Source organism: Eurypyga helias, unplaced genomic scaffold (genome assembly GCF_000690775.1).
Source record: "Eurypyga helias isolate BGI_N326 unplaced genomic scaffold, ASM69077v1 scaffold19022, whole genome shotgun sequence".
NCBI classification, from domain to species: Eukaryota; Metazoa; Chordata; class Aves; order Eurypygiformes; family Eurypygidae; genus Eurypyga; species Eurypyga helias.
In genome coordinates, this window is record NW_010234318.1 from 1 (window position 1) to 19949 (window position 19949).

Genomic DNA, 19949 nt, shown 5'->3' on the forward strand with positions numbered 1-19949 from the left:
GGTCCCTTCCAGCCCCAACCATCCTCTGATTCTATGATCCTTTTATTTGTTGTGTCTTGTGTTCCTTTTTCCTCCTAACTGAGGAAACAGTAACTTCTGTCCGGCGGGTTCTTCTTCCTGGCCGAGGTTGCCTTTGTGCACGGAAAGGAGTAGAACAGAACGAAATGGTTGTCAGTCTCAAGTCCTGCAAGGCAATCTGTTTTAGGCTTGCTTCTCTGTGATTAGAAATCCTGGCCAAAAGCCTGGGGTGGTTCAGTTCATATTTATTGTAGGAATTATTTGTACTTTAACTATTTTTCCAGGTAATCTTTAAAAATGCAGACTTAACAAAAACTGTAGTGATTAATGGTAATCAGTTTTTTGGTGACCTTTTTAAGAAAGTATAGTGTCTTTACTTTTGTCTTAATCGTAAACCATGTGAAATTTGTGGCAAAACTAAGTTTCATGGAGTCCTTTTTGAGATGTCCAGCTGTGCTATATACACTGTGAACTGAGAGCATGCTTTAGCCCTCAACTGAGACCTGAAACTTGTTCCATGTTACTAAAAGCATTCTTCTAACTTGGTAGTAATATATTGCCCAAGTGGAAATAATTAAAGCTTATGCTTATTCCTGTTAAAACGAAGCCTTGCTCCTCACATCAGAAGTAATCTGTGAGGTAGGTATTGATAGAGTAAAAGGCCTAGATCTCTGCAAAGCTGTTCTTTTGACGTCAGACCCAGCCATTTTGAAAAGAATCAAAACAAGGTTTCTTTGCGCTTACTGACTGTTTCCTGACACTGCAGTTTCACTGAAAACTGTTCTAATACTCACTTGAAAAACATGTCTTGAAATATGATGTGCAAATTCAAATTTATAGCCTGTCCTTCATTTGTGAAAAGTAGGGGTTTTGAGAGTGTCTGTACTAATTTATTTATAAATGTACTTTCTTCTAATACTTCTGCATTCTTTTTGATAAGAAATGTATTTATTGTTGAAATGCTGGCTCATGGCAAGCCAGCACTTGCAGAGGTCTGGGCTATGTGGCTGCTTGGCTGGTTTGATAGACCGTAGATTCTCCTGGCTTTTGGAAGAAATTGTTTGCGTGATGAGGAATTGTTGGGAAACTCTTCCATTGTCAAACTTGCTAATATAAAGTGTTAAGATTTTTGTTTTTTTAAAACACATCTCTCTTTTTTAACAAGTCTAGAGACAGCAGTATTGCCAAAGAAGTTTCACTGGGATAGGAACCAGGAATTCCTTATGCTGTGTCTTCTGTTCTGTAGAACAGCATGCTTTGCCTTCGTGGATCAGATGACATGTTTACATGAAAGACTGTGCTCTTCAAAATGCTTATAGTATTAGCTTTCATGTGGACTCCTGCCCAGAGATTTTCAGTGATGAGGAGTTAGATTGCTGAAGTGGAAAAGGGATGTCTAGTGAAAATGTAATCTTCACGCTTTTGAATCTTCAACATATGAAGATAACACACTGTCAATACAGTTTTTCTATTTAAGAATGAATTGAAAAATATCCCTGTGTGTGACTCAGAGTAAACAACTGCAAACGTGCAAACATCTCCGTGCTTTTTCAAGGCACAACAGCCATCATGCGTGCCTGACTACAGCTTTTGACAGATAAGTAGATTCAGACACACAAAAGTAGCCTTACTCTTCTCAAGACTGCTTATTTAGTACCTCTGAAACCGAAAGCTATTGGTGGTGCTTTGAATCAACTATAAACCACGCACTGAAGGAGGAAACCTATGTGGGTTTTTTTCTGATGCCTGATGCAGTTTTTTAATGTTAAGCATGCAAATTAACGCAGGAAGCTTTGGGTCAGACTTGTGCACAAGGCTGTTGATTGCCGCCTTTGTAGTGTTTTGAGCAGTGAATGTTTAACCTAATGTTCTTAGTGTACATCAGAGCCACCTTCATTACTCTCTCTCCAAAGGGAGAAATGTTTCGCCTGACCAGCAACTGCCCTGGCCTCAGGCTCTCTGCCTGGCTGAGACACTAAACTGGGGGCCTCCGGGATGTGGTGGAGGGTGGTCTGGAGACCTACAGAACATTTTATGAAGTTTGCCTTGTTGGTGTACACCCAGCTCTGAAGCGAGGAGTGCTGTTACACAGCTGAATTGCACAGGGGCCTGGCTGAGACCTGGCTGATGATAGCAGTACCATTACAAGGCTCTGTGCATAAAACTTAAAAAATGGCTCACATTGAGTTTCTTTCATCTTTCTGCTTAAGACTGGGTGGGAAATCTTTCCATTTTGCCCTCTCTTCTTGACAAAGAAGTGGTTGGGATTTGTTTCACAGCTGTGATACTGAGCTCCTGGCAGAAACCGCTTGTGCAGGGGAGGAGGGCCTTGCTGAAGGCACCTTGGGCTGTCAGCATCAACTGCTGAGTCCCTTCTGTCTGGACCTAGAAGCCTTTGTGAGCTGAAGGCAGTGTTGACACTTTTTAGATGAGATAGCGAAGTATGAAGCTGTTTCTGCAAATATTAGATGAGACATCTTCTGCGGATGGCTGGCTAATGAACTGGCTTTCCCCTACCCTTCAATGATTAATGAGCATGGTCTGTGTGAATCAGTACATCTAGCAAAGGTATGTGTGGTATAAACATCTGGATAAGAGTTGTTAACTACTGCCTCTTGATGGTAAGCAAATGGTTCAGGGTGATTAATGTCACTTGTCCTCATACACATACTGTGACTAGCAGATAAGTAATTGTTAAAACATAATATTTATAGTATTCTGGTATTTATCAAGAAGATGAAAGAAATACACTGCTTTAAAGAACACTTGATTTCTAACTTGGAGGATGTATTCACTTGCTGTTCTGACTTCAGTTAAAGGGCTGGTAGTTACTACCTGATGTGGAGATCATGCTGGAATAGGATAGCTGCTGAGCAGTGAAGTCTGTGCCGCTTGTCAAAAGCCGTTGTTGGACATGTGTGATGGCTGTTGTGCCTAGATAGCCTCCTTGAAGAATAAGCATGGAGATGTTTCCATTTTACTAGAACACTTTTGTAAGATAAATTAATATCACTGTAGGCTGAGTGTTGCAAAAGAAAATTAATGTGATGTCTGCTCTCCTCTCTTCCAGACTATCGTTTTACTCTGGCCACTCTTCGTTCTCCATGTACTGCATGCTCTTCCTAGCAGTAAGTATGCTCTTTCCACCTAAATGGCAACAAAAAGTCTGTTAGTTAATTAGTACAAAAATTGAAATGCTTACTTGGCCAGTTTGCACATGGGGCGTTGCTTTTGTAGGATGCTTGTCAGAGATCACTGAAGATTTCTCAGTAGGAGGTGTAATGGATCGCTACGGATACTGGGACAAGAAGTAGAATTATGTTCAATATGCCTAAAGACACTTAATGTGGTAGTTGGCTTGTGTGCCTTGTCTAAAATGAACGTGGTGGCAATCGAATTTGGAAAATATCCTGCTACTTAAATTTGGTTATATTAAAAATATTGTAAGCAAAGTAAAAATAAGGTGTCTGACTTAATGAAATGTGCAAAGCCTGTTTAAAAAAGAAACAGAAACCTGAACTTAAATGCTGATCGAACATGGGTGGGTCCATAAGCACAAAACAGCAGGTAGATGTGGATTTTTAAATTCCTTCTAATTTTCTCCTAACTTTTAGGCGCAGAGAGTGAGGGAAGTGAGGGGACAGATCTGTCTATGGAAGTACATAGTAACAAGATAATTCACTAATGCTTCAGTTGGAGCCTAATGTATTTCAGTTCAAATTGTCCAGGTCAGCTAGGGCATATGACCTTCCCTCCTGGGATAAGGTTTGTAACACTGAAACACTGATATGTTTGTTCTCCCTCTGCTAATTTGTAACAGAGAAGGTACTAAACAACTTCATGCAATCTTGTAGTTAATGTAGTTGTAAAATTAAGCTCTAGACCTGAAACTGCTAATACTATACATATATGCCAGGCTGTTCACAGAGCTCAGATTCAATTTGCCTTCTTGTTTTGATTATATGTTGATTTTTTTTTTTCATTGTCTCTTGGCAATAGTACAATGTCCACAGAGGTTATTCAAACCAAAAACCCTACAACCACACACCTAAAGGGATGGCTCTTCAGTATGACACAGCTTTATTTTAAGAGAAAGTTAAAGACCTTTTTCGGAAGCTCAGTGTTAAGGTTGGATCTATCACTGCAGGTTCTTTATTGCCAAACCTGCATAGTTCCTCTCCCTGCTCTTATCTGTCTTTAATGTAAATGCAAAGAGTTCATAAAAGTAATATTATATCCTGGGTTTGACCACAATATAGTGCAACTTCCTATCTGTCAGCTGTTTATTTTTGGGGATTTTTTTTTTTAAATAAGTGTATTTTACTTGCCTATTATGACTGGCAGTCTCCAAAAGTCCATGTGCGATACGGTTCCAAAACCAAACCTGCTGCTCCACTGTCCTACGGGAATAATTACTGTTACACAGCAGCCTAGTCCTGACTTGCTCTGTTGGGTTCAGCTGTAATCTTCTGATACAACTTCTCCGGGCAAGATTCCTCTGAGCAAGGTGTCAGTGTGATACTGCTGCCTTGCAGAAGCACAAACCTCAGAGACAGGACAGAACTTGCCAGGTGTGTGACACTGTGTATTTGGCAGGGGCTTGAACCTTTTACCTTGGTCAGACCGGTGTGCAAGGGGAGTGCTGCTTGCTGCAGCCTGGGGAAGGGGTGGTGGTCAGCAGCACTTCTTTCTCTCCATCTGTACCAGCTGAGGAGTTGCTATTTTCAAACCTACGTTTTGCTAATTAAAACCTACGTTTGCCCTGTCTGCGTGCCCAAACCAGCCCCCTCATCTCCTTTGCTGTAACACTGAGGCCATCTTTAGCCATCTTACAGTATCATAGATGATGTGCTGAACAGCCTGGGCTTCAGAGATGTGTTTCTGTAACCTACTAGGATTTGGAAAAATTCAGCCTTTGGCAAGGAAGTCAAGAACTCTTTATTTTGAAGGTACCAACTTTGTGAGTTGAATAATGCTTTCTGTAGTTGCCTGTGGCATGGTTTTTTGAAGCCATGCAAGTCAGCTTGTGTGGAGAGTTCCTGAACAGGAAACTATGAACTTTCCCTGCCTGTGGGCTTTGTGTGTGTCTGAACTTCAGTCTTGGCAGACTTCTGCATGGGGGAGATGTGGGGTGGTGGAAGTCAAGTCCATCCTCTGCATTCCACTTTGAATTGCTGTAAATCTGGAGCTTGTGTCCCCGGGTGCAGCAGGGAAATAAAACTTGCTGTGGCTCAGCATGCTGCCTCAAACTGTCCTTGCTACAGAGCTGCCAGACAGCGTGGCTTTACTTAGCTCCCTTAAGCTGGAAGGGGATGAATGTCATCAACAAATTGCTGAGTCAAACAGTAGGTGTGTTACTGGAGATCAGTTTGGTACTTGGTGAACTTGCCGGTGACTCGCCAGAACCCTGGCTGGAGGAGGCATTCTTGGTCTCTTCCTGCACCCCGGTTTCTTGTCTCTGGCTGAGCTACTGCCCAGTACAAATAAGAGGCTTTGTGGAGATTAGGCTTCTACTTTCTTTTGTCCTGTAATAAGACTATTAAACCAGAAACACTTGGAAGGCCCTTTTGGAGGGACATCTTAAGGTTAATGACCCCTGTCCAGGGTGTTTTGACCTTGCTGATTAATACTGCACACCAACCTTCTGCATTGAATGTGGTCTTTATTTAAAAACAAGTTTAAAAAAAAAAAAAGAGGGTGGTGGGGAAGTGCAGATGTATTCAAGCAGATACCTGCTGCAGGGAGGTGAGCAAAAGCGCTTTCTAACTCTGCCCACGTGGCAAGGCAGAGTGCTGCCACTGGCTCTAAACCAAACCTGTGGCACTTGATAACCTGCTCGTTAGCCGGGCTCTGGTGCTGGCTTCATCTGCCCTTCGCACATGCACCGCACCTGCGGACTGAGTCGCGAGCAGGACGGCACCGTTAACGTGGCATTACTCATAGGCAGCGTTAATCACAACCAGACACTCGCCTGACGGTTTCTGGGGATACCGGAGGAAGCTGCCGCGTGTGCAGCTCTCAAACACTACAGGCTTGAAGGCGTGTGCTGCGCCAGGTTGTGCCTTTCAGAAAGGAGGGGGGGAATCAGAGGGGAAATGGTCTGACACAGATGGCACAAACACGGCAACTGTGAAAGGAGAGGTGCTTGAAGTGTGTGGCTTAAATAAAGCCACCTTGCAAAATACTGGGTAGATAGTTGAAGTACTTCTGCAGCTTCGGTTCCTTAAAGCAGAAGGCTGAATTCCAAACAAGTGAAATTGTAGCTTTCTCCTGGTCTTTGCCCTTGTGCGTGGTGGATTAAAACCAAAAGTGAGTGTTTTTTTTCAGCGTTTTCAAATGTTTTGGATGCTATAAACCTTTGACATGAGCAATTCCACAAGTCTCGGTGGGAACAGTGATATCTGAGCTTTGGCTGCATGGCTTCACTGGTATGGGGAGGAAAAAATCTGCAACTTTGAACATCATTCTGTGCTGCATGTCCCACCTCATAGTGAGGCCTGCACATGGGAACACTTGGCTGCTCAGGCTCTGTATTCCATGTGAAGGAAGTTGTTGGCAAACTGTAAGCTGTAGGTGCTGTTGGGTGGGGGGTGGTGGCTTTTTTTTTTTTACAGTTAATCTCTTGGGGATGTTGTGACTTTAATGTGTTCATGTTCTAGGGGCTTCATTACCATGATTTGCCTAGATGTCTCATTTTCTTGCTTCAGAAACATATAGAAGAAAGCGTGTGGTTTAGTTTAGAAGGAAGGATAGTGGCTGCAAAGCTTAAAATTCCAAATTGAAAATAGGTAACTTGAATTTAAAAAGCACTAAAGGAACATGAAATAATATCAGGCTACATGAACTGTTCCAAATTAATAGTCTATGCAAGCACATATCTGAGGATTTGAAGCATTTCTCCTTAGTTTGTCTTTTGGTTTGTGGGACAGCATTGGAGAGCAGAACTTAATTTTTAACTTTGGGAATGGAAATACTTGCTGGTCTTCCAGGGAGGACACAAATAACCTTATTTCTCCAGCATTTACACTTACTTAATATTGTCTTCGTTAGGTTCCCTGCAGGAGCAGCATTCACCTTCCACACATGTGGCAGTCAAGCTTTGAAATGTTATCTAAATAAAAAGAATGAGTCTGTGATACCATATCAACATATGTACTTAGGCAGGGACTAGCTTAGCGAAGCTGCTATCAGTTAAAGCCTTTTATGGCAATCTGTAACGGATCTGCGTTTTGTTCCCATGTCCGAATTGTCAGTGTGCCTGTGTGCAAAACCTCTACTAGAGCGGGTCCCCTCCAGCTCGCTGTGCGTGACCCGGGCATTACCGCAGCAGCAAGGGCAGTGCCTGCTGCAAGTCACGGGCACCTGCCTTGGAGAAAGGAGGTTTGCTCGTCTGTAGGGTGAGGAGAAGAATGCATTAACTCTGTCTCATGAAATGCTTGTCGAGCAAGTTCTAAAAGAATGATGATGGAGTAGAAGTGTGTGGGTTCTGAGTAACTTCAGGGAGTGTTAAGTGGTTTATATAAACTACCTATTTAAATAAGCAGTAGTGTCTAGCACTTGTCATTCTTAGAGCATAGAGTTCACTGCTGCATTTATAACAGGGTGTTATGGTGTCATGTACCTATTAAAAAAAAAAGCCATTGTGTCTAGGTGAACCAGTTTAAAGCCTGGATTTTCAGCCTGCCTCCAGGTTGGACTTAGAGTTTCTTCTAGTTTATAACTCATTGGCTTTTGGAATGAATGAAACCACAGGAAAAAAGTCTGCTTGCAAACTGTCAGGCCATGAAGTGTTGGTGTAGAAAGTATTTTGAGATTCATTTGGCAGAGGTGGAGTCAGTTTGGGTCCAGACAGAGACATTATCTGAGATGCTTTTGCCAACAGCAGCTTCACGTGGAAACTAGAGGGAGTTTGAGCTGCAAAGGTATGTGGGAACCCAGTGACTGCATAACAGATGCTGGGTCGCAAATTGTCCCATCATCCCCTCCCCATGCTGCTCCTTTCCTTTCATAGGCCCAGAGGATCAGGTTGCTGTGATAGTCAGTCTTGGCTGTAGCTGGCCTAAGCACTTCCCTGCCTGTACCTAACCTGGGTGAAGAACAGAGCTGCAGAAACCCGGCCAAGCTGCCCTGCTATTCTGGGGACAGTAAGATGTTTGTCTTGCTTGGACTTGGGACAAAAATGGATGATGAATCTTGGCATAGTGTAATTTGACCCTCTCTCAAGCTCTCCCACAGTTTGTTGGGAAAGAACATCTTGTGTCCAAGGACACAGGAAATTACAAGAACAGGAGGGCAATTGATGTTTTGGTGACCTGGGCTGACAGCCTTCTTTTGCAGCGAGATCATAGGCTAAACCCAAGTGAAAGCGGGTTTAGGATGCTTCTTGTACTAATGTACTAAATGTGCCAATCCAGCTTTGCTCTTGAAATCTCTTACTTTGTTTATGTTGTGTTTGGAGGTTGAGCAAAACCATACCCAAGCAAGAGCCTGCGAGCAGTACTTTAGGTATGTCTGTTTGCATGACAGTTTCTTTACTTTCCCAGATGCTATTGACCAGAGCTACAGGCCCTTAATGTGTTCCTGCCCACATTGAAGTTGAGGACTAACTTGTCTTCTAAAACTTGTTGCTGAAAAAGTTTTGTTTGGCTGTAGCTGTGGCTAGTACCAAGCATCTTGCTTGAAGCAGCGATGGAAAAATAAAGGGGGGTGATCATGCTGTGAGGCTCAGGTATGGAGACGCTTGTGCTCCTACTTTCATGTGCTCCTAGTATTCTTTAATGTTGGCATTTAGACTTTTTAATAGTAAGCAAACAAAACGACATCTCCATAGTTTGCTTGGGAGTTACAGCTGTCAGTCGTGATAAACCTACTGAGAACTGGCTCCTGTAGGACTGAGGTGAAAGCAATATCTTGCAGTGCTTACGTTCTTCTATCAAAGGATTCTGTAACTTGGTAGACACAACAGAAAAATACTTCAAGTAGAAGGAACACATTTAGCTTTTTCTTATCAGAAAAGAGCCAAGTGTTAGCATTTGCAAAGGAATTAAATGTTTGTCCTGCTTTAGGGTAAAATGATGTCAATAAACAATTATTTCGGCCATGTACAGCCAAGTTGAGGCTGGAGGATTAAAAATTCAAACATTCCTTGTCCTGTGGGAGATGTCTCTACAGAGTAGATTGATTGTACTTTTGATAAGCAGTTGAGAGTTGGGCTATAACTAGTAATGGACAGGATTTTTTCCCATTGCACAGGAGGCAGCTCTTACGTATCGGTTGTGTGTTGATAGCAGCATGCAGCTGTCTTAGGCCAGACTAGTACATGTTCTGCCTTTTCTCCCTAGCCTGGTCACTTTTTCCTTCAGTTCAGCTGTCCAATGGATCTGTTTCCTGTACCAGCTCACCGTAGGGCTGTTGGAACATCAGAGCGGGCACAGGAAAAAAAATGTGGTTAGAGTAGAGGGACAGACCATCCCTTTGAGCAGCAGCCCAGATACACCTCCACCTTGCAGTAGCTGCAGACCTACATCCTCTTCCTTCACTGGAAGGGGAAGAATTAATTCTGAAACATTGCTTCTTTTTCCTTTGTTTTCTACCTAATCAAAATAAAACTAAAGAATGGATATACCAGGGATCATATGTGTTTGTTTTTAAGAAAAAGAGTAGGAGAAAAAGCCAAAATGACCTTTGAAGCCTAAGTTGCTTTTTTTTCTTTTAGATCTCAGCTTATGACTGACTCATAAATTCTGCAATGTATCTGTAGTGCTTTTATAATGCATTTTCCTGTTTGGATGTGAGCCTGTTTTTTAAAATTACATGGGACAGGCATTATCCACACTAACACCAAGCTTCTCATGAGCGCAGACTGCACATGGATTTCTGTTTTGTAGGCAGTGTCTCGTTGGCTGGTGCCTAGAGCTCCATTTATTCATATACAGTGCTTACAGGTATAAAACAAGCTGTTGCACTGGCATGTAGTATTTGAATAAACACAAGATTGTGTACGGCAGGTTATTTCTTTGCACATCTTGTGGCTCTTGGCTATTGTTTTGTGCTCAGAACTGCCATTTTTAAACTGTTTCCTGGAATTCTTACCAACTCTGGAATGCAAGGAAGTGTGCTAGCTGAAATGTGATTAACAAAGCTACTTGAGGAATAGCTTTTATACAGACTAGCCTTTATACAAAGGAATAGCTAGAAGGGAAGAGCTATTTTGCACACCCTCACCACCTGGAAGATCTACAATGGCTTTTTTTTTTCTCACCTGTCACCTAGTCTGAGCAGGGCAGAGGTGCCTTGGTCCGTACTGCTGGATTGTTGAGCAGGACTGGAACAGGGACATGGCAGAGCATCTGTCTGCCGGAATGTTTTTCTGTCGCTTCATCGAGTTATGCAGGAGTCCAGCGCGAGTGTGTCTGTGCTTTCATTCTCTTGGAGGGTCTTGTCTGAGTAACTGCTTGTATCAAAGACAGCCTAAAATAGACTCTAAATCCATCCCAAATTCCAGCCTAATTCCAGTATAAATCTGACTTAAATTCCTGCCTAAGTCAAGCCTTAACTTGAGCCTAAAGACCAGTCTAAATAAAGCCTAAAACAGAGCCAAAATCCAGCCTGAAGTCTAGACTAATGTGTGTATAAATCTGTTTTAGATTTCAGCCTAAATTTGAGCCTAAAGACCAACTTAAATACAGCTGAGTTCCAGCCTAATTCCAGTATAAATCTGACTTGAATTCCAGCCTAAACTGAGCTTAAAGACTAGCCTAAATACAGCCTAAAATAGACCCGAAATCTAGCACAAAGTCCAGCCTAATTCCTGTATAAATCGTACCTAAATTCCAGCCTAATTCAAGCCTATTATTCGAGCCCGAAGACCATCACAAATACAGCCTAGGTTGCAAACTGCCTTGTGGGAGTGCGGAGCAGTGCGGTTACTGGAGTCCCTGCTCCCCACAGAAAGGCAGTGGTACTTACTCGCTGTTGGGGAGGGTGTGGGGTGTGTGCAAAGTTACTTTGGGGCTCCGTGCATCACCTCAGCTTCCCAATGGAAGGCTTCACAGTCTTAACAGCAGGGTGCTGATGTCCTTGGGATATCCGTAGAAATGGAATTCTCCTATCTTCCAACTGTGCCTGGGTTCTCAGCCTTTATTCCTAACCCCAGGTCTCTGGGACAATTTTGCCCCATCTCTTACCATATCGGTCACTCTGAGGCTGTGTTCTCTGAAGACTTTCCAGAGCTGGTACCTCTGGTGCTTTCCCTTCCTCCTTCCACCCCGGCCTCATTAACAAAACCACCGACACACAGGACCTCCACATCCCCTCCCTCCACCCCAGAAAGCCAACTACCTGCGTGTGTACACGCGCTTGAGGTCGCTTACGCGTCGCTCTGGCAGAGCTGCTTGGTTTGGGAAGAATCCTGATGGTGGATTTGATTACTGTTTGTGGCTCCTGGGACTTCCTGGGTCAGCAGACTTGCTTCAAAGTATGAGCTTTGAATGGACCCAAATAGGAATTATAACTGCAGCAGGATCCCATGCCTGTTCGGAGCAAACCAGTAATGCCATAGGGCTTTTTCCTAATGCTGGGGCAGATGTGACGAAACCCAAGTCAGACATGACTAGTGGTGGATGCTGAGCGAAGTAAATGGCACTCACTTGGTCTCTCCCAAAACTTGTGCTGGCTGTTCTGGTCTCTCACAGCAGGGCTTCTTCCAAAACACCGAGTTTCTGCACCTTTCCTTCCCCTCCAGAGTCTTCCTGCTTGTACTCTGACAAACTGAGGTGCTCTCACTTCCCCGTGTCACAGGGGAGTTTCCTCTCCAGCAAAGCCATAGTCTCTCTCTGTTTTGCTATCACGTTTGTGATGCTGTGAGTATGTTAGGATTGAGGAGACAGAACTAAGAGGAAAACAGGGAAAAGTGTGCTTCTCCTCCTTAGGAGGACAGGACACCTGTAGGAAATGTGATTATTTGGGCCTTCTGATATCAGGAAACATGAAATCCTACTGAATAAAATCAAGTTTTGAAAAGCAGCAGAACAAATCATTTGGTACAAATAAAACTCTTCCTGAGTCGGGGAAAATCCCTTAAAACTTTCTTCCTGTTGAGTTCCATTCTTGGAGGACTGAATGTGCAGGAGGGTTTCCCATACCTTACTAAGCAAGACTTCTCGTAGAACAGAATTTTTGTGAAATAGGATTTGGGGAAGAAAAACAGAGAAGGTTTTGAGTGAAAAATGTCTGCGGAGTTCTCTAAGGTCAAACTAAATACCTGAAGTGTGACCCCTGTTAGTGGTGTGAGGAGTTGGCTGTTGGGAAACCTTCTTGTGAAGCCGCGTGGTTACACCTCCAAAAGTCCTTCTAGGAAATAAGTCACTGTACTTTTAAAGTGAGGTGTAGGAGTGTGTGTGTGTCTATTACTCCTGCTTTGGTGGAAGAGCAAATACTTGAAAGCGATGCTAGAAACACTGAGTAGCAAATAATTCTCCAGTTGCAGAGACCCTTCCATTCATGTTTGTGGCTCCTTGCAAGAAGCCACAAAGTGGCTGCGAGTTTCTTCTCGTTCCTGTGTGTATTTTTAGAAATGAAGTACCAGACCATAGATTAAGAAGAAACTTGTGTTCAGGATGTGTGTGGTGCAGAAGACATACTTTTGTTGTAGAGTAAGCATTAGCTAGTAGGGAAAAAAAGTTGGGAGACTATTTAGTCCCACTACAAGGCAGTTTCTTTGAAATCTGACTGCGCACTTTTAAAAAGAACGAATGAAACAAACGTGAGGATGAAGGAGGGAGGAGAAGGCGATGATAGCTGAACGGTAGTACGGAATGACCAGGCAGGTGAGAAGCGAGGGAGCAGGGATGGCAGCGTGGCCACGCAGCTCTCGGCGGCAGGAGCGCGTTGCTGAGAGCAGCTCCGCCTGTGCCTCGGCTCACAGACGTGTTCCACAGCAACACGCGAGATGCTGGTGAGGGGCGTTACAGTAGCCTGGACTGGGTGATGCTTCCTACAGTTCCTGTTGCTTCCATAGATCACAGGTTTTACTTGGGAAGCTTATTCCTTTCTAGTGAAGAGACCTGGGTGGGGACACCCGCAGGGATTTGCAGCTCTAAGCTTGTGCTGTAAATGACTTCAAAGAGGAGCAGAAAAACCCGAGGCATGCTGCGCACGTCGGGAGGGTTCCGTAAGTGCTCCGAAGTCGTCGCCCCCTGCTAGCCAGCGGGGTCAGAATAGTGGTAAGTGTTGGCATTTGGTGGAATTACAAGGCAAAAGCTCCTTGGTGCTTTATTTTCCTGTGCGGTCCCACTGGCCTGTTCCAGCCCAGACACGATGGTGGTAGGGCGAATCTTCGCGGGGGAGCAGGACTGCCTGAACCTGCTAAAAGCAGTGCCAGTTTGAAGTTACCTGCATAAAAAATAGCGTGGAATTTGCCATTGCAGCAGCTGGTTGATAAGCAATTACTCTCAGCTGACCAAAAAAATAACAACCAGTTGTAACCATAAGAACAGCTGCTGCTTCTGAAAGGAAACCCAAGCAGCCATCAGACACATGGACACGTATCTGTGGTGTGGCTTCTCGCGCCTCGCTGTGGAGCAGTGCAAACCCATCTGCTGGTGGGAGGCGCGCGGTGCGCTTCGGCCGTTTCCTCCGCAGCTGGTGGTGTGAAGAAGCACCCAGAATTCACGAAGCCCGCAGCCAACCGCACGTGCGCTGCAGGCGACAAAGCAGCTCCACATCTTTGTGGCCGGAGGTCACGCTCCCTATGGAAACCCAAGTCTTCCTGTAGGTGTTAAATCCAAGTTTCTTGTGTGATGCTTTGTAAGGCAGAAGGAAAACCTGAACAGGTGCTGCATGGGGCAGATTCAAAGACTATTTTATTGGTCATTTGGTGTTGCAGGCTGGCATCTCTGAGTTTGTTTTTTGTGTGGCTTCCCCCGTTCTCTTCCTCTGTTCAGAAGAAGCAAACCTGGTTTCCCACCTATCTGCAGTTGCATAACCCTTTTTCTTTCTAATACGTCTTTGCCAACTACCAGAAATGCTTACATGGAAAAACTTTATTACAGCAAGGTATTTTTAGCTGTCTCAAAATTTAGTGGGGAGGAAACACCAGCCAGTATTGAAACATCTGCCAGCTCTTCTCAGGCTACCAGCATGTGCTTGCTCCTTGGACCCACCCCTGCTCATCTGGCACTGGAGTAGTGTTCTGGTCTGCTGTTGGTAAGCCCAGTAGTGTAGGACCATCGAAACCCCTGTTGTTAAAAGAACTGTGTGACAGCTAATTTTTGAAGTGGCTATAAACAGTGTTTTCACTAGTGGTGAAATTCATGTCCCCAGAAACATGCAGTGCCCACCATGTGAGGGTGGGTGGGGGGAAAAAAATCATTCCCAGCTCAGGCTTAGCTGTAGCATCTTCAGAGTCAGATTTGCCCCTGACCTTGCGATGAAAGGAAACCAGTTCCGGATAGGGTTGATCTTTCTGATGCTCTGTTTATAGCTGAAAGTCAGCATGCCAAAGCTGTGATCTAAGTTACTCAGAGGGACCAACCAAACATTCCCCGAGTGTTTAACTTTGGAAAGCGGCACCTTTGCACCTACAGTGCGTGCTCTGTGCCTGTGTTTACACAGTAAATGTAATGCGTCTAAAAGGCAGCCACGGCTTTTGAGGTTGGCTGTGGGGAGATTTGCCACAGGATCAGTGCCTGAAGCCATGTTTTAGTTAGCTTCTACGATTTGGCAAGACTGTCAATTAAGGGTTTGTACTCGACCTGAAGTTCCTCGATGGTACTGAAAAGATATACTTGGAATGTTAAATATAACTTCCAACTCTATTGTTGTTCTCCTTAAATAAGGTGACTGTGGTGGCTTTTTTTGGTGACAGGATCAGGTTCCAGAATAAATTCAGTGATGTTTACCAGGTGGATTTGGAGAAGCTCCTCTTAGAGTTGAAATAAGAGATCTCTGTCCTGGACAGACCAGAGGGAGGCAAGAGCAGGGTCTTGGATCAGATGGTAAAGTGACAAATACTGTGAATTTGAGATAACATGTCAAAAACGTAGACAAACACAACATGAACAGAGCTGAGGGAAGAGAAAAACCATGGGAACTGCACATATCCATGGGCTTGCCAGAGTGGAAATGTGCTGCTAAAAAGGACTAGGGAGAGATGGAGCTCCGTGAAATACACCCGTGACAACGGAGGAGTGTGATCCTAGGTGCTGTCCCCGGTGTCATCAACCCTTGCATCACCAGTTCTGACCGCTGCAGCGTTACACTGAAGTTGGTGATACTGGAGGTGGCTGGAACGGAGCGTAAAGAACGTGTCAGCTCTGCGTGTAGCGTACGGACTCGTCAGCGAAGACGTTGACGGTCTTCCTGCTCAGAGCAAGAAGGGGCTTCCCCTAGTCAGAGGACTGTAAATTTGGATGGTTGCCAGATTTTTATTTGGTGTGTAAGATCTACCTGTAGTTAATGCAGGAGTAAAATATGGGTTTGACTTCCACTGGATTTGTTCTGAGCCTTAGGGGGCTCTGGTATTCCCAGTGCCTTTACCCTGAAAAACGGTCACTTGTGATGTCGGTACACGGCTGCCTGGTGGCGTGTTGTGTAGCTTTACGTGAAGGCCAGCCCTGCCAGACTGCGCCTCGGCGCCCTTGCGAGAGCACAGCGCTGGGAACACACGTGGGCGCGTGCCCAAACGCAGATCTCTGTGCAGCTCTTCGAACCGCCATGGCACAGTTTTATGCACCTACTGCTTCTGCTTTTACTGCACCTTAGAACGGTTTTTCTTTTCCTTCAGCTTTACCTTCAGGCCAGAATGAAAGGAGACTGGGCAAGACTTGTACGTCCTACTCTGCAGTTTGGTCTTATCGCTGCATCCATCTACGTGGGCCTGTCTCGTGTTTCCGATTACAAGCATCACTGGAGCGATGTCTTAACAGGACTCATTCAGGGAGCAGTGGTGGCTGTGCTCATTGTAAGTAACTCCTGGGGGGACAGGGCTTGTTAGGGCTGCTTTTATGAACGGCACCTTCGAACTGCGGGCTGTGTGCAGAGGAAAGCAGCCCCGTCTTCCTGATGCCTTGAAAACTGCTGGAGAGGGAAACTGCTCCTTGAACTGTGTGTAGCTACAGCACTCTGGGGAGCGAGGCAGACTCTGGGCCAATGATGAGATAAGCGGCTGGTTTAGCTGTCAGACAGCATGACATTGTCCCTGCCCGAGAGCTTTTCAAACAACCGGGATGGGAACGGTCAGCTGCACAACAGCGTGGGCCTCTGTGCAGCCATGCCCTTGGCGTCTAGCCGAGTGGTAGATCTTGGGTACAGCAGCAGAGGAGAAAGGGGTACAGGGTAAGCAGGGCAAAAAAAGGAATTTAGGCCTAAGGACAGCACGGAACTGTCTGCGTCTGTGAGCTTGCGCAGCCCTTTTTCCCATCCTGGTGGGAAACTAGATCCCTTCATGGCGGCTTGTGTGCATCTGGAGTGCTGAGAGGGTGCTCCCCCCCCCCAGCCTGTGGCACTCGGCTGTACTGATCAGTGACAGGCGATCCCGAGGAAGAGAGGATCGGATGAGCTTGGAGCTGCGGGCCTGGCTGAGTTGGTGGCAGCAGAGCACGGTAGCCAGTTCGCCCATGGGAAGAGAGAGATGAGACTCCTGGCTCGGGGACACGGGCCAGCTGAGGTCGCAGGGAAGTGTTCGGTTACCGAGTGAGGCTCACCTGACGGACCACCTCCAAGATAAAGCTTTCCCAGCTGAAGTTGGAAAGGGGCATGGGTGACTTTAAGACCAAGCTCCGTTTACCTGCTGCACTTGGTCATCGAAACAGGTCTTAGAGCAGCTCCGGGAGACCCTACGTATCGCGTGAGCTGACACTCAGCGGCTGCACATCGAGTGAAGTGTCACCCTGCCCCCCATTTCTGTGCAGCTGCGTTTCCTAAATGCGGTGCAGGGAACGAGAACCATCAGGAGGCCCCTCAGCTCCTCAGTCCCTACAAGGGGAGCAAGTTTAGTGACGGGCGTTGGATAGCCGATAGCGGAGACGCTCGGTAAGGCAAGGACGAGTGGAGGGTGGTGTTACTGTGAGCAGCGTTGGAAGGTGATGAGGTTCTCTGTAAAAACACCGCACACGTACCCACCCCCCGGACAAAACCCGTGTCTGACAGAACTGAAGAGCCCGGCGCCCGAAGCAGAGCTGAGGTGGGGGCCTGTGGGGGCGGCAAAAAAAAATGGGAGTCCAGCAGGAAGCGGAAGCTGAAACTCCCGTGTCCCGCAGCTGAAGCCCTCAGGGTGGAAAAGGGTTTCTCCCAGTGCCCCAGGCTGTGTCCCACTGCAGTTGTAGGTCTGCGGTGGGAGGGGAAGAGGTGATGTGGGAAGGGAGGGGATTGTGCGAAGGCTCCTCCTTGGGATGACCTGGTGAAGTGGGAGGAGGGCAAGCTGCAGGACTGGATCTGGACGCCTGCCTGGGAGCTGCCAAGGGAGTGGGCGGTGCATTCAGTGCAGGACAGGGTGATGCAGGTACCCTTGGAGCTGCGGGTGAGACTGTACCCGGGAGGGAGGGAGGCTGTCAGCCTCGCCGGGGAGAGGCACCCAGGCCTGGTTTAACCAGCGTTTGAAGAGAAACACAGGTGAGCAATGCTCCAGGGGACGACAGTTCCTTGCAGCCGAACCTTCTTCCCCAGCTCCAGCACAAGCTCTCCGGCCCTGCTCTAAACCAATTACAGAAACCATTAACCACGTGGGCCTGTTTAGAGCTGACCAGGCTGTGGCGGCTGTAAGGAAGCGGTGCCTGGAAGGGCCGTTGGAGCAGGTGCTGGGCACACAAGCCCTGAACTGGGCCTAAGCCACCAGTGGCCAAGCAGTCAGTGGGGTGGGCCCAGGGGGAAATGGCTGGGTTAAAAGAAGGGATGCCAGCGTTTTAAGGCTTCCTGACAGTTTTTGAACAGATCACGGAACGTAACACGGTTTTGAAAAGTTGCAAGTGCAGAGGCTTGATGCTCATTTGTTCACGTAGGTTGTGTACGTGTCGGACTTCTTCAAAGTGAGGGGATGTACCTTTCAGCCGAAAGAAGATTCCCATACAACCCTACATGAGACCCCAACAAATGGGAACCACTTCGGCAGCAACCACCAACCGTGAAGAAGGGCCTGTCCTGCGAGGAGGACGGTGTCACGAGTCTGACGGTGTAATATAATCAATGCCTTTAAGGGACTGCTGCTGCGCCTGGATGCTCCCCTCACCTGTATATAGTAACGTCTACTGCGGTCATTGTGTACCTAAACCTTCAATTTCTGTTGGTGCAAGCTCTTGCTTAAAAGAAATAAAGTTACTCAAAGGGTTTTTATTGAAAACACAGTAACAGCTATATTACACACACTGCTGTTTGTACATGCCTTGCTGAAACACCTGTGGTTCAAATACACGCCATTAAAGGAAGTACTGACGAGACGGAAGTGTGTGTGCCGCTGATGAACCTGTTCTGTACTGCGTCTCCAGCCCTGCCTTCAGCAGACACCGTTGGTTACAGATAGAGGCTTGCAGCAAACACGATATCCCTCTTGATTTTTGTGATCCCTGTCCAAAAGAAAACCGTATTAATGGAGCAGTCACAGCTGACATGGTGGCTGTTACCACTGCAGTGGTTGGCAGTCGAGAAGGTGTTACGTGGATGTCGCTGTACGTCCCGTGTCTGTTGCAAGCTTGGTTAAACAGCGGGCGTGCCTGGCGACGCACTCTGGGTGACGCCAACTGCGTAACACAGCCGTTACCGGGACGGGCAGCAGTGAGGCTGTTCACCGTACCCACCCCCACATCGCTCCCCCCACACCCTGCCCTCTCCCCACCTTGACTTTCACGCCCTGCCCGGCACCGCTTCTTGCAGCGCACAGGCAACACACGTACCCTCCGCAAACTTGTTTTCCAGCTCCGTGTTTCCAATGGCCTTGGCAGCCTGGCACATCTGCCGAAGCAACTCCTCCAGCCTTCTCATGCAACGAATTATGCTGCCTGTAGAAAAAGAGTGAGGGAAACGCTTGTATCCCCTGCCACGCCGTGTCATGGGATCGTTCGGCTGCTGGAGCCCACTCTGGACCGAAGGGGTGGTTCCTTCTCCAGCCCCGTCCGGTTCCAGTGGAAGCCAAGCGTAGGGAACAGCTGTGTGTCTTAAGCCTGGTGTATGTCTCATGGGAAATTGCTCCATCAGACATTTACCTGAAACTATCCCCAAATGCTTGTCCTTTCTTTTCTTCTGCTCTCTCCGTAGCCTCCAATACCCAGTTTTTTCCTAGTGAATTTTTCTTTCAGGCACGTGTTAAGACTTCCCTCAAAAACCACACACTCGGGGGAATCACAAGTTTGCTGCTACAAGAACCACCGCACAAAGGTTTTGGGGTGGTGGGGGTTTTTTTGGGTGTTTTTATTTTGATAGCCTGTAGGTCTGTAGTTGGCAGAGCCAGTGAGACAGGAAGCCCCCCCCCTCCTCTCGCCTGCCTCTCCAGCGTCTGTGCCACTCCGCTGCCCGTGTACAGTCATACACGCCCGGTCTTGACAGCGCTCCCTTGCTGCAACCTGGTACTGACGGCACTTTGTCCGCGTTCACGTCATTTACCTGACCGCTCCGCTCCGACCGGGTCACTGATGCCCGTTTCATCAGATGACCCGCGTGTGCGCGTCCAGCGGAAGGCTACCGGCACGCTGCTTGGTGCATCACCTCCTGCCTACAGCCAAAATTACTGTATGCAAAACACCTGTCATACGGGGGGTGTGGGACGAGGGGATGATGAACAGCCCTGCCGAGCAGGACCTGGGGGCACTGGTGGGTGGATGAAAAACTGAACATGAGCCGGCAGTGTGCGCTGGCAGCCCAGAAAGCCAACCGTATCCTGAGCTGTATCCAGAGAAGTGTGGCCAGCAGGTCGAGGGAGGGGATTCTGCCCCTCTACTCTGCTC

The 19949-nt window shown here is 46.7% G+C and overlaps 2 protein-coding genes across 2 annotated transcripts in view; one reads left to right on the plus strand and one right to left on the minus strand.

Moving 5' to 3' along the window:
• Nucleotides 1-3088: 3088 nt before the first annotated feature.
• On the plus strand, nucleotides 3089-18140 carry PPAP2A (phosphatidic acid phosphatase type 2A; the record flags this gene model as incomplete). The annotated part of the gene is made up of 3 exons (XM_010146391.1): nucleotides 3089-3146; nucleotides 15803-15979; nucleotides 18015-18140. Coding segments are annotated over 3 exons (361 nt in total), but the record flags the coding sequence as incomplete, so codon positions are not given.
• A 382-nt stretch (nucleotides 18141-18522) lies between these two features.
• Nucleotides 18523-19949, minus strand: part of LOC104505706 (superkiller viralicidic activity 2-like 2) — a 17248-nt gene continuing 15821 nt past the window's right edge. Inside the window, exons 11-12 of the mRNA XM_010146390.1 lie at nucleotides 18903-19003; nucleotides 18523-18575 (exon numbers count right to left, since the gene is read on the minus strand). Coding sequence (XP_010144692.1) covers nucleotides 18523-18575; nucleotides 18903-19003 — 154 coding nt within the window. The remainder of the gene's footprint in view (nucleotides 18576-18902; nucleotides 19004-19949) is intronic.